Source organism: Simochromis diagramma, unplaced genomic scaffold (assembly GCF_900408965.1).
Source record: "Simochromis diagramma unplaced genomic scaffold, fSimDia1.1 OVJJ01000165.1, whole genome shotgun sequence".
In the NCBI taxonomy this organism is placed as follows: Eukaryota; Metazoa; Chordata; class Actinopteri; order Cichliformes; family Cichlidae; genus Simochromis; species Simochromis diagramma.
Window position 1 is genome coordinate 690,261 of NW_024387467.1, and position 19,459 is coordinate 709,719.

Sequence of the window (19,459 nt, forward strand, 5' to 3'; positions counted from 1 at the left end):
TTTCACATTCTGAAAATTCAAGAAACTTCAAGAAGCCCAGTCACTTTCTTTCCAAGCTCCTCAGACTACCATGTCCTGGATGCCTGAGAACCTGCTTGAACATAGTTCAGATTCTTCATCACTTTCCTTCACTTCATAGCCTTCTTCCACTTCTGCAGGTGGCTGATGTGCTTTTTCAGAGAAAGGGTGGCATGTGCTCTAAATATTGGCTATATTTTCTTTATCTTCTAACCCTGGATCGTCCTGAACATTGATTCCTCCTCATGATACTAGAGGATAATATGTGCTTTGTTCTACTGGTCATTTCTTTCCACGACATGGTAAAAAAAAAATTAGCACACAAGCTTCCAGCGCAATGGAGGCCTGTGAGCTACTTTCTGTGTATGCATTATTGTGGGGTCTACCTTACAATATGAAGCACCTTGATGCGACTGTTGTTGTGATTTGATGCTGTATAAATAACATTGAATGTAGAGCACCTGCCTCCTCATTGTGCTGCCTGTTGTTGTTGTTGTTGTTGTTGTTGTTGTTGTTGTTGTTGTTATGACCTTTGCTTGACCATCTCTTTTGTTTTCCTTTTTCATCTTTCTCTCCTACCAGTGTTATCTTCTTTTCAATTTTTCTCACCTGTCGGCCCATTTCATCCTTTTTTGGCATCTAACTTCCCTCCTTCCTTTTCCCTCCTATTTTCTTATTCAGTTTTCCATCTTTAACTCGTTATTTTGTTTTCTGTCAGTCTCCTTACTTTCCACTGGTTTCTTCTTCTTTTATTTAGTGTTTCCTATATGTCCCTTTATTTACCCCTCCTCATCTTGGTTCTGTGAGAGGTTTCTTCCTGTTAAAAGGGAATATTTCCCTCCCTTTCTCACAAAGCGCTTGCTCATAGGAGATCATCTGATTGTTGGTTTTCTCTGTATTATTGTAGGGTCTATCTTACACTATTCATATACAGTCACCTTTGAGGTGGTTTGGTACTATAGAAATAAAATTGAATTAAATTGAATTTCATTTATCTTTCCATTTCTACACATTTTCTCTACTCCTTTCTTGTCAAACTCTTTTCTGCCTTCTTGTTTTCTTACAGTGTTTATTTGACTCCTGGTTAACTCAGAAGGAGGACATGGTTGGGTCCATTAAGACAACCAACCTGAAGGACCAGACAGAGATGGTGGCCTGTTTGCACCATCTTACTGTGAGTATGCCTATACCGGAGCTGCTGTACCTTTTTGTAAAGAACAGAAAATGTTCCTACTTAAAAAACTCTGCACCAGTTACATGAGTGACATGCCAGGTAGGCTTAGATCTCTGCAACTTTTGTTGTGTGTATGTGTCTGTTCCATAAGACTTTGAAAGCAGACCTTGATGTTAAGCGTCCCACCATGGACAAATTATGCTCAATGAGCCAGGATCTGCTGTCCAGTGTGAAGAACAGAGAGGTGGCCAGCAAACTAGAGGCCAGACTGGATAGCTTTGCCCAGCGCTGGGAGCAACTAGTCCAGATCCTAGAGATGAGTATCACCCAGGTACAGTGAGTGCTGAGTTGTCTTTTACTGTATGTAGAGTCATGTGAACATCATGGCACTTTTTTTTTACATTGAGTCAGTATTTATTTAACAAAAGCTATGCCAATATGCAAAAACAGAGTGTGAAAAACCGACTGCACTCAGGTATGTGTTAACACTATGCTGAGAAGGAATGACATCAGCCGTCTCAGCAAATTCTCCCCAAGGTCAGACAGTGCAATGGTCAGGGAAACTGCAACAAACTCAAAAGGCTTCAGTTAGCAAGTTAGATATTAAATGGTAAATGTCCTGTATTTGTATAGCGCTTTGCATAGTCCCTAAGGACCCCAAAGTGCTTTACACGTTCAGTCATCCACCCATTCACACACATTCACACACTGGTGATGGCAGCTACACTGTAGCTGTCTTGATTAAAGTTCAAGACAGTCCAATGAGAACAGGAGTGAACAAGTATAACATGTTTAATTGTTGCCATGAGACAGACTCTTCTCTCTAAAAGAGGAACTCATGTGTTGCGAGGATCGCTGAATCTAGTTTACTTGCTGATGGTAGCTGTGTTTCCACGCAAAGCGAAGATTGTAAGCAGCAGTAAAAGCAGTGCCAGCGGCAGCTTGTATCACATGCTGGTTTCCCATCAATTTACTGTGAAAGACAGGCTTTATCTACAATGAAGCTGCAGTTTACTGTGAGTACAAAACAAGCAGAGCTTTCAGTAACAACAACCAACTGTGATCAAAAGATGGCAGTAATGTAAAGGATGCATGCAAACTGGCAAAGCTCTGTTGCCTGTTTGCATGCATGTCTGAAATGAAAAGATCGTTTCACTTTTGGTGCATTTTATGCACATTTAAACAGATTTCACTGTTTAAAATAAATTCATGTGGCCTCATAATCACAGAACTTTGGTTTTCTCATTTGCAAGAGATTTGTTAAGATTAAGAAAATGCCAACTGAAAACCACTTAATACACAATGTTTTGTTGAGGACTGCTTGTATGTACACGTACTTTTAAATGCACACATTAATTAGTGCTCAAGCTGGTTGCACAGATATCGATATTTCTCCCTCTCCTTCTTATTTTATTTATTTTTCCATTGAAAGAGATAACCAGCAGATTGACCTCTACATACACATACATACACTCTACATATGCTTCTTCTCACGTTGTCATTACAGTCTACTCTAAAGTCCTAGTCTAAATTGCTGCTTAACTGCCTCCACAGCTGTCTGAGTGTGCACTCACCTACATACACACACACTCAGTCTAGAGCTCTTGTTGGAACCCACACTTATACCGCAAAACACTGTACTCATGACCTTGTATGATAGATGATGTCCAACCATCAGTTATCACCTGTCAAGAATGAGGATTTGTCATCTGTATAATTCAGCTCCTGATGTTAAACAGTCTGCCTGAGTGTATTATGCTCTCCCTTTAACATTCAGCTCTCGGCAGCTGTCAGTGCAGCCCAGCATTCTGAGCTAACCCACTCAGTAACTGCGACTGTAACCAAAGTGACAACAAGAGAGAAGATGTCAGCTGTCCGCCAGACCCGAGAGTCGCCACCTCCACAGAAGAAGAGACAAGTAGTTGTGGATTCTGAGCTCAGGAAAAGGTGTGTTTATGTTCCTACACTTGAAAACGTGAGCGTTGGAGCATTATTCATTTCAAGATGCCTTCTAACTTTTATTAAATGTTCAGATACATGCATCCCTTTTTACTCTCTTATCTCAGCAGGTAGGTGATGAAATATTGCGAATACTCATAGTATCTAGGTTTGGTGGTTATAATAGTAAGCAGCTTTAAACTGAACTTTTCCCAATAGTCAAGTAGAAGTTTCTGAAAATTCTCCTCGACCTTGTAGTAAGTAGAAAAGCAAGCTTAGACGTTTTGTAGTGGTAGTTTAACAGTGAACCTTTTTGGTCATTTTTGAGGCATTTTGTTAAATGTAAGTTAAAATAAAATTTAAGGGTTTTCTACAGCACTGAGTAATTCTCAGCTACAATGCGTGAGCACAGTCAGGTGAACATTACTTTGGATCCCAGGCAGGCGGGGCACGTAGCGTGCTGGTCCTTGTTGTACAAAGAGAAACCAAACCCCTGAGGACAGGGCAAAACAGAAGAGTTCTGCTTTGCTTGCTGTGGTTTGGTATTCATATCAAAATGCAAAGCAAAAATACTGCACAAGAAGACTCGAATATAGTGCTCCGTGGGCAGCCGACGCACCAGCTGAGCAGTGGTGGCTAACACCAACTTTAAGCTAGCAAACAGAGCTAACTAGCAGTTGCTACCTAGCCCGACCTGGCAGAGGTGTTCTTAGCAAGGTGAAGAAGTTATGAAGAACACATAATCCCTTTGATCACAGGGGGTTTGTGTGCAGGTGCGACTATGCATATATCATGACTGGTCATCTCAAGACAAGACATGTGAAGTGTCCACACTTTAATTCTCAGCTTTTCAGCACAGACATTTGTGTGGCCTGCATGGTCATTGCAGTGGGATTGTAATTAGAGCTGGCAGCTGTCAGTCAGCCAGAAAAGTTACATGTTACAGTTCTGAATTGTTTTTCCACTCGGCACATCAATTCCAATGTGTTGGCATTATTTCCAAGGCCTCCTTTCAGGACAATGAAATTTATGTTGCTGACAAAGGTTTTTCTCCACAGAAGACATCTGCAAACACCAACATTCCATAATTGAATGGTATTTCATAATTTCCACCGAATTTAAAATATTACAGGATAATAGTAAACTCCCTCTATGATATGTAATAACTAACTGTTTGAGTGTGAAGCTGAAATGAGGTCCTATATGATTACATGAAATACATTACTACAGTGCTGCTATGTGACATCTTGTATGCAATCTTGTAAATGTAGTGTTAATAGAACTTCACCACCACATTATCTTATGTGCTTCAACACAGTGTGATGCCTTATAATACAAAACACGTTTGTGTTTGTCTGCATCTATTGCCAGGTTCGATGTGGATTTCACTGAAGTCCACAGCTATATGACTCGTGGTGAAGCCATTCTGCAGAGCCCTGAATTCTCTGTGACACGCAAAGACAGCAGTATTCAGGAGCTACATGACAAAGTCCAGGTAAAAATTGTGTGTCTGTGTCTTATGTGCATATGTGGATCTGTGTCATTTATATATGATCTAAGTGTGCAATAGGATCTTGTTATTTCAGCATTTCAGTCATACCTGAGGGGACATTTTGAACTGGGCTTACAAGGCAATGATAATGTACCTCATATGAGATGCAGCAAAGTGTCAGTAATGAGTGTGATGACATTTTGCAGACATTTTGGACCCTTTACTTATATGTGTCAGCTGACGACATTTGTATTCTAAGTGCTTTGTATAAGGATGAAACAAAACAAGAGGAAACGGGGTAAAAAGCCTGTTTTTCTTTGATAGTTAAAAAATACCCAAACAAACATATATTTTGTAATTTTGGTTAGTATGTTAATCTGGTTCAAACTTTACATTTTACCAGTAGGCATTTGGATTTGAAAGCTACACAAAGTATCCAAGTTTGTTGTTTACATTGTTTTAATTTGAGATTTTTGGCAACTAAGTGTAAAGAAAAACATTTTATAAACACAACACTGACAACAGTTTAACCTTTGCAGGGCTGCTTGCAAACACTTGATAAACATGATGTATTAAGTCCATAGTCACATTTTTTTGTTCTTTACTAATTCCTGAGCAATAAATCAGTGCACATTAATTATCCTTATTCTTTCATCTATCACTTAGAACTACACTACCAGTCAAAAGTTTTAGAACACCCTCAGTTTTACAGTTTATTGTAATTCAAGTCATTCAAGTCCAATGAACAGCTTGAAATTGTGCAAAGGTAACTGGTGAACTGCCAGAAATTAAAAATAAAGGTAAGGTTACCCAAAACTGAAAAATAATGTACATTTCAGAATTATTCAAAAAAGCCTTTTGCAGTGCTCTGCTGCCATCTAGAAGGCAAATGAGGAGCTGGGAGCGTGGCTCACTAAGGTGTATAAGTCCAGCCTGCCTGGAAGATTTAAAGCCCGGATCTACCAGCACATCCTCCCACGAATCCTGTGGCCTCTGCTTGTCTGCACAGTTCCAATAACTAATGTGGAATCCCTTGAAAGGAAGATCAGTGGCTTTCTTCGTAAGTGGCTGGGTCTTCCCCTCAGCCTCACCAGTAGTGCCTTGTATGGGGCAAGACGCCCCACAGTATAGAGATTCCAAAGACTGCAAGGTGACATCAGCAGGCGTCAAGGTAAGAACAGGAAGAAAGTGGAAGGCCGAGAAGGCAGTTGAGGTGGCAGAGTCACGCCTAAGGCAAAAGAAACTGGTCAGGCAGAAGACACCCCCCCTGTCTTAGCAACAGGGGGAGCAGGCTTGGGGTACTTCCCAAAGGCCCAGGTCAGCAGGGCACAGAGAAAGGAGAGACACCAGCTACTCGATTAAGAGGTCCGCGCAGGTGACGAGCAAATAAGCAGGGCCACAGGACTCAGGCGGCAGGGAGCATGGACACGGTGGGAGAGTACCTTGCAGCGCAAGGTCACCTGGGCAAACATCATGCAGGCAGTATACAACATTCTGCCAAGCCCAGTAAATCTCCATGTGTAGGGGAAGAGCGAGACACCTGCCTGTTCCCTGTGCTCTGGAAGAGGCACCCTAGAACACCTCCTCAGCAGCTGCCCAAAGACCCTGGCCGACGGTCGGTATCGTTGGCGACACGACCAGATGCTCAGAGTAGTACCTGAGAAGATTGCCTCAGCAATCAGCACCAGTGAACACCATCGCGCTCCAAAGAAGGCAATCTCTTTCATTAAGGCTAGACAGAAACCCCAGGTGCACCCACATTTAACAACCGGCCTCCTCAACACAGCCTCTGATTGGGAGCTACAGGCTGACCTGGGTAAACAGCTAAACTTCCCACAGCACATTGTAAAAAAACATCCCTCTGGCCAGACATTTCTGAGGCCCCAAAACATCTGCTCATGCTGGAACTCACAGTGCCCTGGGAAGAGCGGATCAAGGAGGCCAACGAGAGGAAACATGCCAAGTACCAGGACCTAGTGCAGGAGTGCAGGGGAAGGGGCTGGAAGACATTCTATGAGCCCGTAGAAGTGGGTTGTAGGGGCTTTGCAGGACAATCACCCTGCAAAGTCCTTGGCCGGCTGGGTGTGGCTGGGGCAGCCAAGAAGAGGACCATCCAGGTTGTGAGTGAAGCGGCAGAGAAAGCCACAAGATGGCTGTGGATTAAGAGGGCTGATCCATGGGTAGCTACTGGTACGCAAGTCAGGGCTCGATCACCCCTGACTGGGTCGCCTGGGCGAGGGTGTATTATGTTGTGAGACCCGAAATACCTGATGACCCCAGGATACATAACTGAAGATGCGTGCCAGTGCATCCAGGAGATGTTTCTTGCATAGTTCAGGGAAAATGGGTTAACAATTTAAAGCTGTTCTGCAGCAATGGAGGTAAATCAAGCCTTGAAAGCTGGTGCTACTAATTCCTACAGCTGTTCCAACTTTGTGGATTACTTCCAACCGCCTCTGTCTGCAAAAGCAGTGTTGGAACACACGGTGGTACCATACCCTGGTGAGCATCAGTTGAACAACATTGTACTGCAAAAAGTAGTGTGTTGGTACAAACATGGTGAGAAAAAACAATTGAAGAGACACAGACCATCATAAAACTTGTAAATGTCGGCCTGTCCTACAGAGAAACTGCAAAGAAAGTCAAGGTGTCAGTGAGTCCAGTTTCCTTCAGCATCAAAGGCTCAGAAACTGTGACAGGAGGAGGTCTGCAGACCCAAAGACACGACTGACTCAGAGGACGAGTTTCTGAGAGTTAACAGCTGTGTGATGGCGGCTCACAGGACAACAGCTTCAAGCAGCTTCATAGTGGTCGTAGTGAGAAAGTCTCGGTTTCAGCTGTGAAGAGAAAACTTCAAGCTGCAGGTTTGACAGGATGAGTTGCAGCAAGAAAGCGCGAATAAGACAAAGAGGCTCATCTGGGCCATGAAACACCGACACTGGACTACTGAAGACTGGAAGAAGGTTTTATGGACTGATGGATCAAAATTTCAAATCTTCGGTTCAGGATGCAGGATCTTTGTACGTCGTTGAGTAGGTGAAAGGATGGTTCCACAGTGTGTGACATCCTGAAGAGGAAATGTGATGGTCTGGAGCTGTTTTGCTGGATCCAGGGTCAGTGACTTGTACAGAGTGAGAGGCCCCCTGAACCAAAACGACTACCACAGCATTCAGCAGCACCATGCAATATCTTCTGGTATGAGGCTAGTTGGTCAGGGGTTCATCCTACAGCACAATGACCCAAAACATCAGTCCAAGCTGTGCCAGAACCACCTCAGGAAAAAGAACAAGATGGTGAGCTTGAAAACATGGAGTGTCCAGCACAGCCTCCAGACTTAAACCCCGCCGAGCTGGTTTGGGATGAACTGGACAGAAGAGCAAAGCAACCTACAAGGTCCACATTTATGGGAACTTCTTTCTACAATAGAAATCAAATATTCTCCCATATCTGTAGCAGAATGCCATATCTGTGTTCAGCTGTTATATCTGCCAAAGGTGGCTACTGATGAGTCAAACGTTTAGAATACATTTATAAACTGATTCCTTGTTTTTTTAACTCCAATTACTTATTTGTGCTATGCTTTCATTTCAGAGTGCGATGTGATATTAAACTGCATAATTTTTAATAAAAAACTGGAAAAAATGGGGTTTTCTAAAACTGATAGTGTGTACGTATTTAGAAATTCTTTGTGATTGTGTTTTATTTTTTTTGGTTGGTTTAAAGGCTCTCTGCGTATGTACAGCCTAAAAGTTCAGTGGTGATCTGTCTATTATCGATACAGCATATGTGATGTGCTAAAACTTACAGCTCACTTTTAGCCACTAAATGCTGCACAATGTTTACCAGCTAGTGCTTTGTGTTAGCTCTGCGGTGTACCCCTGCCTCTCATCTTATAATAGCTGAGATAGACTCCAGCCCAACCGTGATATGGACAAACAGAATTCAGTTCAATTCAATTTTATTTGTACAGCGCCAAATCACAACAACAGTCACCTCAAGGCGCTTTATATTGTAAGGTAGACCCTACAATCATACATACAGAGAAAACCCCAACAATCATATGACCTCCTATGGGCAAGCACTTTGACGACAGTGGGAAGGAAAAACTCCCTTTTAACAGGAAGAAACCTCCAACCAGCACAACCAGGCTCAGGGAGGGGCGGGGCCATCTGCTGCAACTGGTTGGGGTGAGAGAAGGAAGACAGGATAAAGACATGCTGTGGAAGAGAGACAGAGATTAATAACGAGTACGATTTGTCAGGGCTCTGTGTACGGGCAGGCGGAGATGAGCATCCAAACGCAGGAGACTGAGCAGGATTTTGAATTCTGGATTTAACAGGGAGCCAATGAAGGGAAGCCAATACAGGAGAAATCTGCTCTCTCTCTCTAGTCCCTGTCAGGACTCTTACTGCAGCATTTTGGATTAGCTGAAGGATTTTCAGGGGTTTTTTAGGACATCCTGATAATAATGATTTAAAGTAGTCCAGCCTGGAAGTAATAAGACAGGATATTTCTAATTTTAGAGATGTTGCACATATGGAAGAAGGCAGTCCTACATATTTGTTTAATATGTGCATTGAAGGACATGTCCTGGTCAAAAATGACTCCAAGATTCCTGGAGGCCATCCACAGTAAGAATATGGTGGTTAGATACCATATTTCTAAGATTTTCAGTACAATAACCTCAGTTTTATCTGAATTTTAACTACAGCCAGATTGAGGGCCTGTGCTACATAGCTGATTATTAGAGACAGGGTGATAAGATTTAAGATTGAAGCATTAATTAATGGCAGGACTTCTTTGAGCAGTTTTGTAGGAATGGGGTCTAAAAGACACGTTGATGGGTTGGAGGAAATAATCATTGAAGTTAACTCAGAAAGATCAATTGGAGAAAAAGAGTCTAAGTGAATGTAAACATTTTATGGCAACATTTTCTTCAGTTAACACTTCAACTGTTTAAGCTCTTTTCCACACAAATTCCAGCTTCTTTACCTCTTTTCAGCAGAAATTCTGCTGATTCACCTCTTTTCAGTACAATTTTCAGCTTCTTCTGCTCTTTTCAGCACAAATTTCAGCCTCTTTGGCTCAGTGGGATAAGCAGCTGCCGTGAGACCCGTTGGTAAAGGTTCAAATCCTACGTGTGACGGTTTCCACACATCTTCCTGCTTGCCTCCGCTCTGCATTCTTGACACTCCTCCAGTGTACCATTTCACATACAGCCATCTTCAGCAAGCACTTCTGCTTCTACATCTCTTTTCAGCAGATAATTCTGCTTTTTCAGTTGTTTTCAGCAGATTCCAATATGAGGCATTCACACTGCATTTTCGCAGGAAATGAAACGTTTTCTAGTGTGGTCCTAGTCATCAAAATGGGCCAAAAAATGGCACAAAAAGCTTAGTATTTCAAAAGGTATAAAGGTTATGACCACCAAAAGATATAGCAGTCATAAACAGAAAGAGCGGAACAGGTTAAAATTTGAATGGTGAAAATTGGATGAAAACTGAGGGAGTAGTTAAGCGGCAAAGAAACGGAGCAACTAGAATAACTAGAAAAATTTGCATTTCCTGCGAAAATGCTGTGTGGATGCCTTTACGCTGAGGATGTCTGCTGAAAAAAGCTGAAAAAGTGGAAAAAAAAACAAAAAAACATTGCCTTGAGCGGGATTCGAACCTGGCCCTTCTGGTACTCAAGGGAGGTTTTCATCTCACTGCGCCACAGTCTTTCTCACAAAAAAGAGGTGGAGAGACTGACAATTCTGGTGAAATTAGCAGAAGCCGCGGAGAATTGGGCTGATAAGAGGTGGAAAGGCTGAAAAGAGGTGAATCAGAAGAATTTCTGCTGAAAAGAGGTAAAGAAGCAAAAAGATGAGCTGAAAAGAGGTTTAGAAGCAGAAGTGCTTGCTGAAGATGGCTGTATGTGTAATGACACACTGGAGAGTGTCAAGAAAGCAGAGCGCATGCAAGCAGTGAACATGTGAAGCAACTGTCACAGGTAGGACTCGAACCTCTTCCACCGGGTATCACGGCAGCTGCCCTACCCTCTGAGCCAAATGAGTTCTGGTCTCAAGCAAAGATATGATGAGAGAGAAAATGTGCACTGTGGAGCAGAAGCTCAAATTAGCAGAAAAGAGGTGAAGAGGAAGAACTTTGTTGTGAAATGAGGTAAAGAAACTGAAATTTGTGCTTAAAACAAGTGAAAAAGCTGAACTCTGAAATCCTGCTAAAACAGCAGTAGAGGCTGATATTTTTCAGCTACTCACTGAGCCAAACTGGTTCTCAAGTAACTGAAAAAAGGTGGAAAGCTTAAAATTCTAATGAAAACAGCAGAAGAGGCTGAGTGCACTGTGGAGCAGGAGCTCTAATTAGCAGAAAAGAGGTGAAGAGGAATAATTTCTGCTGAAAAGAGGTAAAGAAGCAAAAGGCCGAGTTGAAAAGAAGTGTAGAAGCACTAGTGCTTGCTGAAGATGGCTGTATGTGTAATGACACACTGGAGAGTGTCAAGAAAGCAGAGTGCATGCAAGCAGTGAACATGTGTAGCAGCTGTCACAGTTAGGATTCGAACCTCTGCCACTGGGTCTCACGGCAGCTGCCCTACCCTCTGAGCCAAATGAGTTCTGGTCACAAGCAAAGATATGATGAGAGGGAAAAGCTGAACTCTGAAATCCTGCTAAAACAGCAGAAGAGGCTGATATTTTTCAGCTACTCATTGAGCCAAACTGGTTCTCACGTAACTGAAAAAAGGTGGAAAAGCTTAAAATTCTAATGAAAACAGCAGAAGAGGCTGAGTGCACTGTGGAACAGAAGCTCAAATTAGCAGAAAAGAGGTGAAAACAGCAGAAGAGGGTGAGATTTGTGCTGATAAGAGGTGAAAATGCTGAACCAATCAGAGGTACTGCTTCTGTCTGCTTCATCAGGCTGTGTACTTGTATGTATTTCTGCCATAGACTGTTAACAAGAATCTGAGGTCCATATTAGAAAAGCTGGTAAAATCATAAAACTTTGCAGAATTGTAATAAATTATCAATACGAATTACCGGTCTGTGATAGTGTATAAATTTGTAGTTAAAAAAAACATGTTGACCAAGGTGGAATCGAACCCAGGACCTTTGGTCTGAAGAGCCTTGTCATTATCAATCGCGCCACCTCTAAGGGGGCGGGGCGGCTTGAAAAAAAAGGGTGATGAGGAGTCAGAATTTGATCGCGGTGAGCGGTGAAAAACGCCGTTTTTTGGAGTTACAAAACGTCGTGTAACTCAAAAACTAGGTGGGATAGAAGCATAATTCTTGCACTGGGTGAATCAGCGGACTTTGGTGTACTTTGACTGCGATTTACATAGCTCTTTGTATCTCTGTCGCGGAGATATGACAAGAGAAGAAACGGCTTCATTTTTGGAGTTTACTAAGGCACTACCCAAAAGGCGCCACAAGAGGGCACTCCAACACAAGAGATGACCTATTTACACTGTAAACAGCCCCTACTAAGTCCCTACATAACACAGTGATATTACAGCTATACAAATTCACACAAATACTATGATTTGGCAGAAATACTATGACTGAGTAGTAATACCATAACATAACAGATTTCCTAAAAAAAACTATGAAATTGCAGTAATTCTGTGACTTGGCAGAGATACTACGTTTTAGCACAAATACTATAACAACGCAGAAATACTATGACTTAGTAGTAATACTATAACTTAACAATTCAATGTTCTTGCACAAATACCACAATATGGCAGAAATACTATGTTTTAGCAGAAATACTGTGATTTGGTATAAATACTACGATTTGGCACACATACTATATTCCGCAGATACTCTATAACATAACAGATATTCTACGACTTAGTAGTAATACTATAACATAACAGAATTATTAATTGGGCACAAATACCACGATTTGGCAAAAATACTATGATTGGGTACAAATACTATGATTTGGCAATAATACTGCATTTTAACACAACTACTGAGATTTGATTGAAATACTATGATTTAGAAGAAATACTATTACTCCATACAAATACGATACTTTGGGACAAATACTATGTTTTGGTTCCAATACTATGATGTGCAACAAATACTATGATTTGGCACAAGTACTATGATTTAGTACAAATACTATGATTTGGCAGAAATACTATGCCTTAGTAGTAATACTATAACATAAGAGATATACTATGGTTTTGCAGACATACTATGTTTTTGCACAAATACCATGATTTGGCACAAATGCTATGATTTAACAGAAATAGTATGATCGAGTACAAATACTATGATTTGGCAATAATACTGCGTTTTAACAACAACTACTGAGATTTGATTGAAATACCATGATTTAGAAGAAATACTATGACTCCATACAAATACGATGCTTTGGCACAAATACTATGATTTGGCACAAGTACTATCATTTAGTACAAATACTATGATTGGGCAGAAGTACTATGTTTCAGTACAAATACTATGATTTGGCAGAAATACAATGACTTAGTAGTAATACTATAAAATAACAGATTTCCTAAAAAAACGATGAAATTGCAGTAATTCTATGACTTGGCAGAGATTCTACGTTTTAGCACAAATACTATAACAACGCAGAAATACTATGACTTAGTAGTAATACTATAACATAACAGTTCAATGTTCTTGCACAAATACCACAATATGGCAGAAATACTATGTTTTAGCACAAATACTGTTATTTGGTATAAATACTACGATTTTGCACACATACTATATTCCGCAGATACACTATAACATAACAGATATTCTACGACTTAGTAGTAATACTATAACATAACATAATTATTAATTGGGCACAAATACGACGATTTGGCAAAAATACTATGATTGGGTACAAATACTATGATTTGGCAATAATACTGCATTTTAACACAACTACTGAGATTTGACTGAAATACTATGATTTAGAAGAAATACTATTACTCCATACAAATACGATGCTTTGGGACAAATACTATGTTTTGGTTCCAATACTATGATGTGCAACAAATACTATGATTTAGCACAAGTACTATGATTTAGTACAAATACTATGAATTGGCAGAAATACTGTGACTTAGTAGTAATACTATAAAATAACAGATATACTGTGATTTTGCAGACATAGTATATTTTTGTACATATACTATGATTTGGCACAAGTACTATGATTTGGCACAAGTACTATCATTTATTACAAATACTATGATTGGGCAGAAGTACTATGTTTCAGTACAAATAGTATGATTTGGCAGGAATACTCTGATTTAGCAGAAATACTATGATTTAGCAGAAGTACTAAGATGTAGTAGAAGTACTTTGCTTTAGCAGAAATACTATGATTGAGGAGTAATACTTAAACATAGGAGAAATATTGATACACAGACACACATACACAGAGAGTAAAGGGAACAGGAGCTGTGGAGAGTCTGGGCTTGGTATATGTAGGTCAGTTGAATTAGCTGCACCTGCAGTAGTCAGCCCTTACACACGCAGACACAGAGAGAGGTGTGAGTTTTCTTCAGTGTATTTCTGACATTCAGGACTCCCCTCGAACAAATGGCCATAATTTCCTAACCGTAGAGGCTAGAACGGTCATTCAGACATCGTTTTATTCAGAAGAGATGGGGGAATCTTCAGGTCTTCATAATTCAGAGATAAAACATAAATTATTAAAGATATATGACTTGTAATACACTGTAACTGAGTAGAGGCGAAGCAAAAACTGCCTTGACTTGCGCTCAAACAACCTTTGGTAACTCTAAATCTATATGGAGCATCAAAATCATTCTTTCACCGTAAGAGACAGCAGGCTTTGGTGAACAATCATGGAAATTTTCAGGGCTCTGTGGAAATCCATCAAACAGATATGACGAGAGAAAAAAGTGGTTCATTTCCACAGTTTGAAATCTGATGAAATCTGAGCGAAGGACAAATTTCCTACCCTCAAACAAGTCCAACTCATTTCAGAACGGTAATAGGTGAGAAAGAAATTCTTGAATTGTGAGCGTCAGGAGTGTCTGAAGATATACGGGGACAAGCCTCATGTCTTAACTTTGCTTCGTTAAGGAGATATGACAATTTGAAAATGCCTCTCATTAGAGAAATCCAGCGGTCATTTTGAACAAACTCTCCATTGACTTTATATGGAGAGTTTTCTGACCATGTGTTGATCTGAGGAGATTTGCCAAAATTCTATAAATCCCACAACAATGATAGTGACATTTCCTGAAAGCCAGCAAAAATACCTACGTTTTGATGTATAATTTGTGGAAGTTGAGTGGAAATTGAGCGAGTAGCAAGGAGTTGTTCAGACATGAAGAGAAAATTCAGAACGGACGAGTGTGCACTGGGAGTTAATTGCATAGCAACCATAGCAACGCATGTATTTTCTGAAAAATCACAATTTTGCAACTGAAAACTCAAAGAGGGATAAGATGAAAACGGTAGAAGATCTGAAAAAGCTGAATCATACAGGAATAGCCCAATCATTTGAGAACGTTTTAAAGTTTGAATGGAGTTTCTAGGTGAAAGTATGAGGCAGTAGTTAAGTTTCAAAGACAAGAAAGTTTTAGCAGAATTGTGGAAGTTTTCCATTCATTTCAATGGGACAAATTAAAGGAAAAAAGTGTAATATTTTAAAAAGTATAATAGTAATAAACACCAAAAGATATAGCCGGCATTAGCAGAAAGAGCAGAACAGTTTAGAGTTTGAACGGAGAAAATCGGCTGAAAACTGAGGGAGTAGTTAAACGGCAAAAAGTGTACGGAAGCGACAGGAATAATAAAGAATAAAGAGAAACAGGAACACTATAGTGTGGATGCCTTGAGGGCATCCACACAACTAGAAAAATTTGCATTTCCTGCGAAAATGCTGTGTGGATGCCATGTTATGCGATCTGAAAACAGCAGATGAAGGAGAACTATCTGCTGAAAACACTGTGTAGAAGGATTTGAACCTGCGCTACCTGGTCTCAAGGCAGCTGCTCATTTCACTGAGCCAAACTGGTTCTCAGGTGACTGAAAAGAGATGAGGAAACTGAAAACTGTACTGAAAAGAGGTGAAGAAGCTGAAAATTCTGATGAAAAGAGCAGAAGAGGCTGAGATTTGTGCTGATATGAGGTAAAAAAAGCTGAAAATTCTGCTGAAGAGAGGTGAACTTTTTGAACTTTCAGCTGAAAAGAGATGAAGAAACAAAAAATGTGCTGAAAAAACGGTGAAGAAACTGAAGGTTCTGCTGAAAAGCGCAGACGAGGCTGAGATTTGTGCTGAAAACAGGTGGAAAAAGCTGATCTTTCCGCTGGAAAGAGATGAACTTGTTGAAGTTTCTTCTAAAAAGAGATGAAAATACTGAAAATTCTGCTGTAAACAGGCCGAGAAGCTCAAAATTCTGCTGAAAAAGGGTGAAGAAGCAGAACTTTGAGAGAGAGTCCTAATGTTTAATAATCCACATTTCACTGTTTTACTCTTTTTTATGATTATGTTGTTTATTGCTGGTTTTAGAATTAAATAAATGGACTACTAATATTAAATAATAATAATAATAATAATTATTATTATTATTATTATTATTATTATTATTATATGCTGATAGAAACGGTAACATAATGTTGTTTCACAACACATTCATAAAAATGTGTATTTAAGTGTTTTAAATACAGATGACATCACTGGGTTTAGCTACAGTAGCTTCCACCAAGTTAATATTAGGTTAGCTAACTTATGTAGTTTCTTTGTTTGTTTTGTCTTTTATGATAATAATGAATTAATCAATAAAAACATACTTCATTCATGAAGAATCATTCTTGTGTGTGTCATAATATAAGGCAACAAATGCTACTGTACAGTGTTTTCACATTACATGCTATAATTTTGAGTTACGCGAATCGCAGATTGTTTTTTTTAGCCAAAAACTTTATTTATCGTAATCGTAATATTGACTCTGACCCACAGCAGAACTCGTCTTCAAATTTATTTTTCCAAAATCTCCAACACACTGATTTTATTTTAGATATGATGTTGCTGTTACCTGACATGTTCTGTAATAAATGAATTGAGACCAAAAATATTGTGGTATAAAAACTAGTACTTCTCTCGATATGTTTTATTTCTCATATTTAGTAACAATAGGCATTAATTTAAATTCTATTTTCATTAGTAGATCAGCTTCAAAGCAGTCTGGGAGATTACTTTTAAAATATATATGCTTTTCTAAATAACTGGCCAGTCGTGCACAGGTTTTTGTAAGTGTGACAGCAGAATAAGATGCACACCTGGTTCATACTGCTTTGTAGATCGGACATTGATTTGTCCATCATCCATCCTCTCTGCCTCTCTGTTTGTTTGCCACAGGCGATTGAAAGAGAGCGGCCAGAAAAGTACCGCAAGCTTCAGGAGGCCACACGCACAGCACAGGCCCTAGTCGAGCAGGGTAACTTGCACGCTTACATACTCATTCACATGCATACACAGACATGCATGCTCCCCTCGTCTGTTCCCATGGCAACACTTCCACCTGTCCCACCCACTCTACTTGTCTCCATAGAAACACTCACTCACAGGGAGAAACGGACAGAAAGAGAGACTTCTCATCTGTCCTTCACTCTGTCCTTGTGACACAGAAACACTAAATGTTCTTTTGTTTTTTTCCCTAACCTTAAAACAAAACATTCCTGAACTTTATACAACTTACTGACCAGAGCTACATCTGTGTATTTTCTCTTTAATGTTGCCTAAATTGTAAGGAAAATGCACCTGTGGGTTGAGCAGCAGAGTTGAGTGTGTGGTTACGCCCTTGAAAAACTTGCCAAATCTTCTCTGCCAGTGGCACACAGCTTAATCTACGCATGTTTTCATCTTCTGGTACCCCATGTGGTTGTGACAAATGCTGGTTGAAGAAAGGAATGCCATCCCTCAGATTCTGCAACCACTGGCATCCTCCTCAAGATGACACTTACTGCCACAGAGTTGTCAGAGACTGCCTCCAGACTACTACCAACCCATAAGTGCGTTTTCCTTACAAGTGTGGCACAGTTTTGAAGGAGAAATAAGCAGGCTTTCCATGCTGTGAGATTTATTACAAAGAAGAGTCGTTACAACAAAGAAATAATTAACCAATATGCCTTTCCTTATTTTTTTTTGCCAAGTTTATATAAAATGGGATGCAAGCAGTACTGGTTAACATGTTGCCTTGAATTAAGTAATTCAAAATCTCTGAGTGCTCAGGTAGAGTAGAAAATGCTACACAAGAACTAGTCCATTCAATTCAATTTTATTTATATAGCGCCAAATCACAACAAAAGTCGCCTCAAGGTGCTTCATAGATACAGAGAAAAACCCAACAATCATATGACCCCCTATGAGCAGCACTTTGGTGACAGTGGGAAGGAAAAACTCCCTTTTAACAGGAAGAAACCTCCGGCAGAACCAGGCTCAGGGAGGGGCGGGGCCATCTGCTGCAATTGGTTGGGGAGAGAGAAGGAAGACAGGATAAAGACATGCTGTGGAAGAGAGACAGAGATTAATAACAGATATGATTCAATGCAGAGAGGTCTGTTAATACATAGTGAGTGAGAAAGGTGACTGGAAAGGAAAAACTCAATGCATCATGGGAATCCATTTGCCATAATAAGCACTCTAATTTTATTTAAACTAATTTCATCAGATGTCTGACAAAAACAATTTTCTTGCTGTCAGATGATGAAATGGTAAATGGACTGATTCTTATATGGCACTTTTCTACTCTCCCAAAATACTCAAAGCACTGTATACAACATGCCTCATTCACACTCATACAAGCACTTCTAAACTCAAGTGCAATCTAACCAACATTCACACTCCAATAGACGCGTCGGAGAGCAACTTGGTGTTAGTATCTTCCCCAAGCATATTTTGCATGCAGACTGGGATTGACAAGGATCAAACCACAAACCTTCCAATCAGTAGCTGATCTGCTCTACCACCTGAGCCACAACCACCCAATGAAGTGAAGATGAAGTCAATAAAATTGGTCTTCTTCATAAGTGACTGAATTCAATTGATCTGTTCCTGACAGTTATCGCCTACTAAATGCAGGTTATTCACGAAAAATAGAAAGAACAAAACACCAACTAGAATTGTAATTGAGGTATAACAGGAGAGGAATGAAATAAACACATTTACTGTAGGCTGCTGTATTCAGATGCAAACTGCTATGGAAAGTACAGTTACCTGGTATGACATCATGGAGTATAATGAAGACATGATTCCATGTCAGAGTTGCAAGCCTGGTGCTGTCATTTCCAGGTGCAAATATAATATAGCCAACATGGTTCAGTTTACTCTTTTGGAGATGAAACTCTGTCTTTCTATGAACAGATTTCATTCATTCAATGTTAATATCTGTTTACATTAAATATACCAGTTAGTAGCACAGCGCTGTGTTTCTGTTAGCAGCAGACTGTTACAGGCCAGAGGCTCACCTCTCACCTGCACTCTTGTGTGCAGTTATCATGCTTATGTGAACTGTTATGCGGTATTTACTCTATGTCTGTGTGTGTGACAGCCAACTCTTTCTCTTTCTGATCCTCCCATCACTACCACCTAACCCTGCCCCCTTACTCCAGAGGGGAGTCGTGCCGAAGACATTGCCCAGGCAGCAGAACAGCTTAACCAGCGCTGGGCAGGATTCTGCACCCTGCTGGGAGAAAGACTGGCATGGCTGTCCTATCAAACAAAGGTACACACATCTGAATGCACATTATACCCAAGCCTTCAGTGTATGGGAAAAATTTCAATTTAACTTGGTATAGAACCGTATGTTACATATTCTTCACAATACAGTAAGGAGAG

The 19,459-nt window shown here is 40.2% G+C and overlaps 1 protein-coding gene across 3 annotated transcripts in view; it reads left to right on the plus strand.

Moving 5' to 3' along the window:
* Window positions 1-19,459, plus strand: part of dmd (dystrophin) — a 284,148-nt gene that overhangs the window by 132,954 nt on the left and 131,735 nt on the right. For all 3 annotated transcript variants that reach the window (XM_040014765.1, XM_040014766.1, XM_040014767.1), the window contains exons 17-22: window positions 1,085-1,192; window positions 1,344-1,523; window positions 2,970-3,139; window positions 4,502-4,625; window positions 16,982-17,060; window positions 19,234-19,346. In XM_040014765.1, the coding sequence (XP_039870699.1) occupies window positions 1,085-1,192; window positions 1,344-1,523; window positions 2,970-3,139; window positions 4,502-4,625; window positions 16,982-17,060; window positions 19,234-19,346 (774 nt within the window). The remainder of the gene's footprint in view (window positions 1-1,084; window positions 1,193-1,343; window positions 1,524-2,969; window positions 3,140-4,501; window positions 4,626-16,981; window positions 17,061-19,233; window positions 19,347-19,459) is intronic.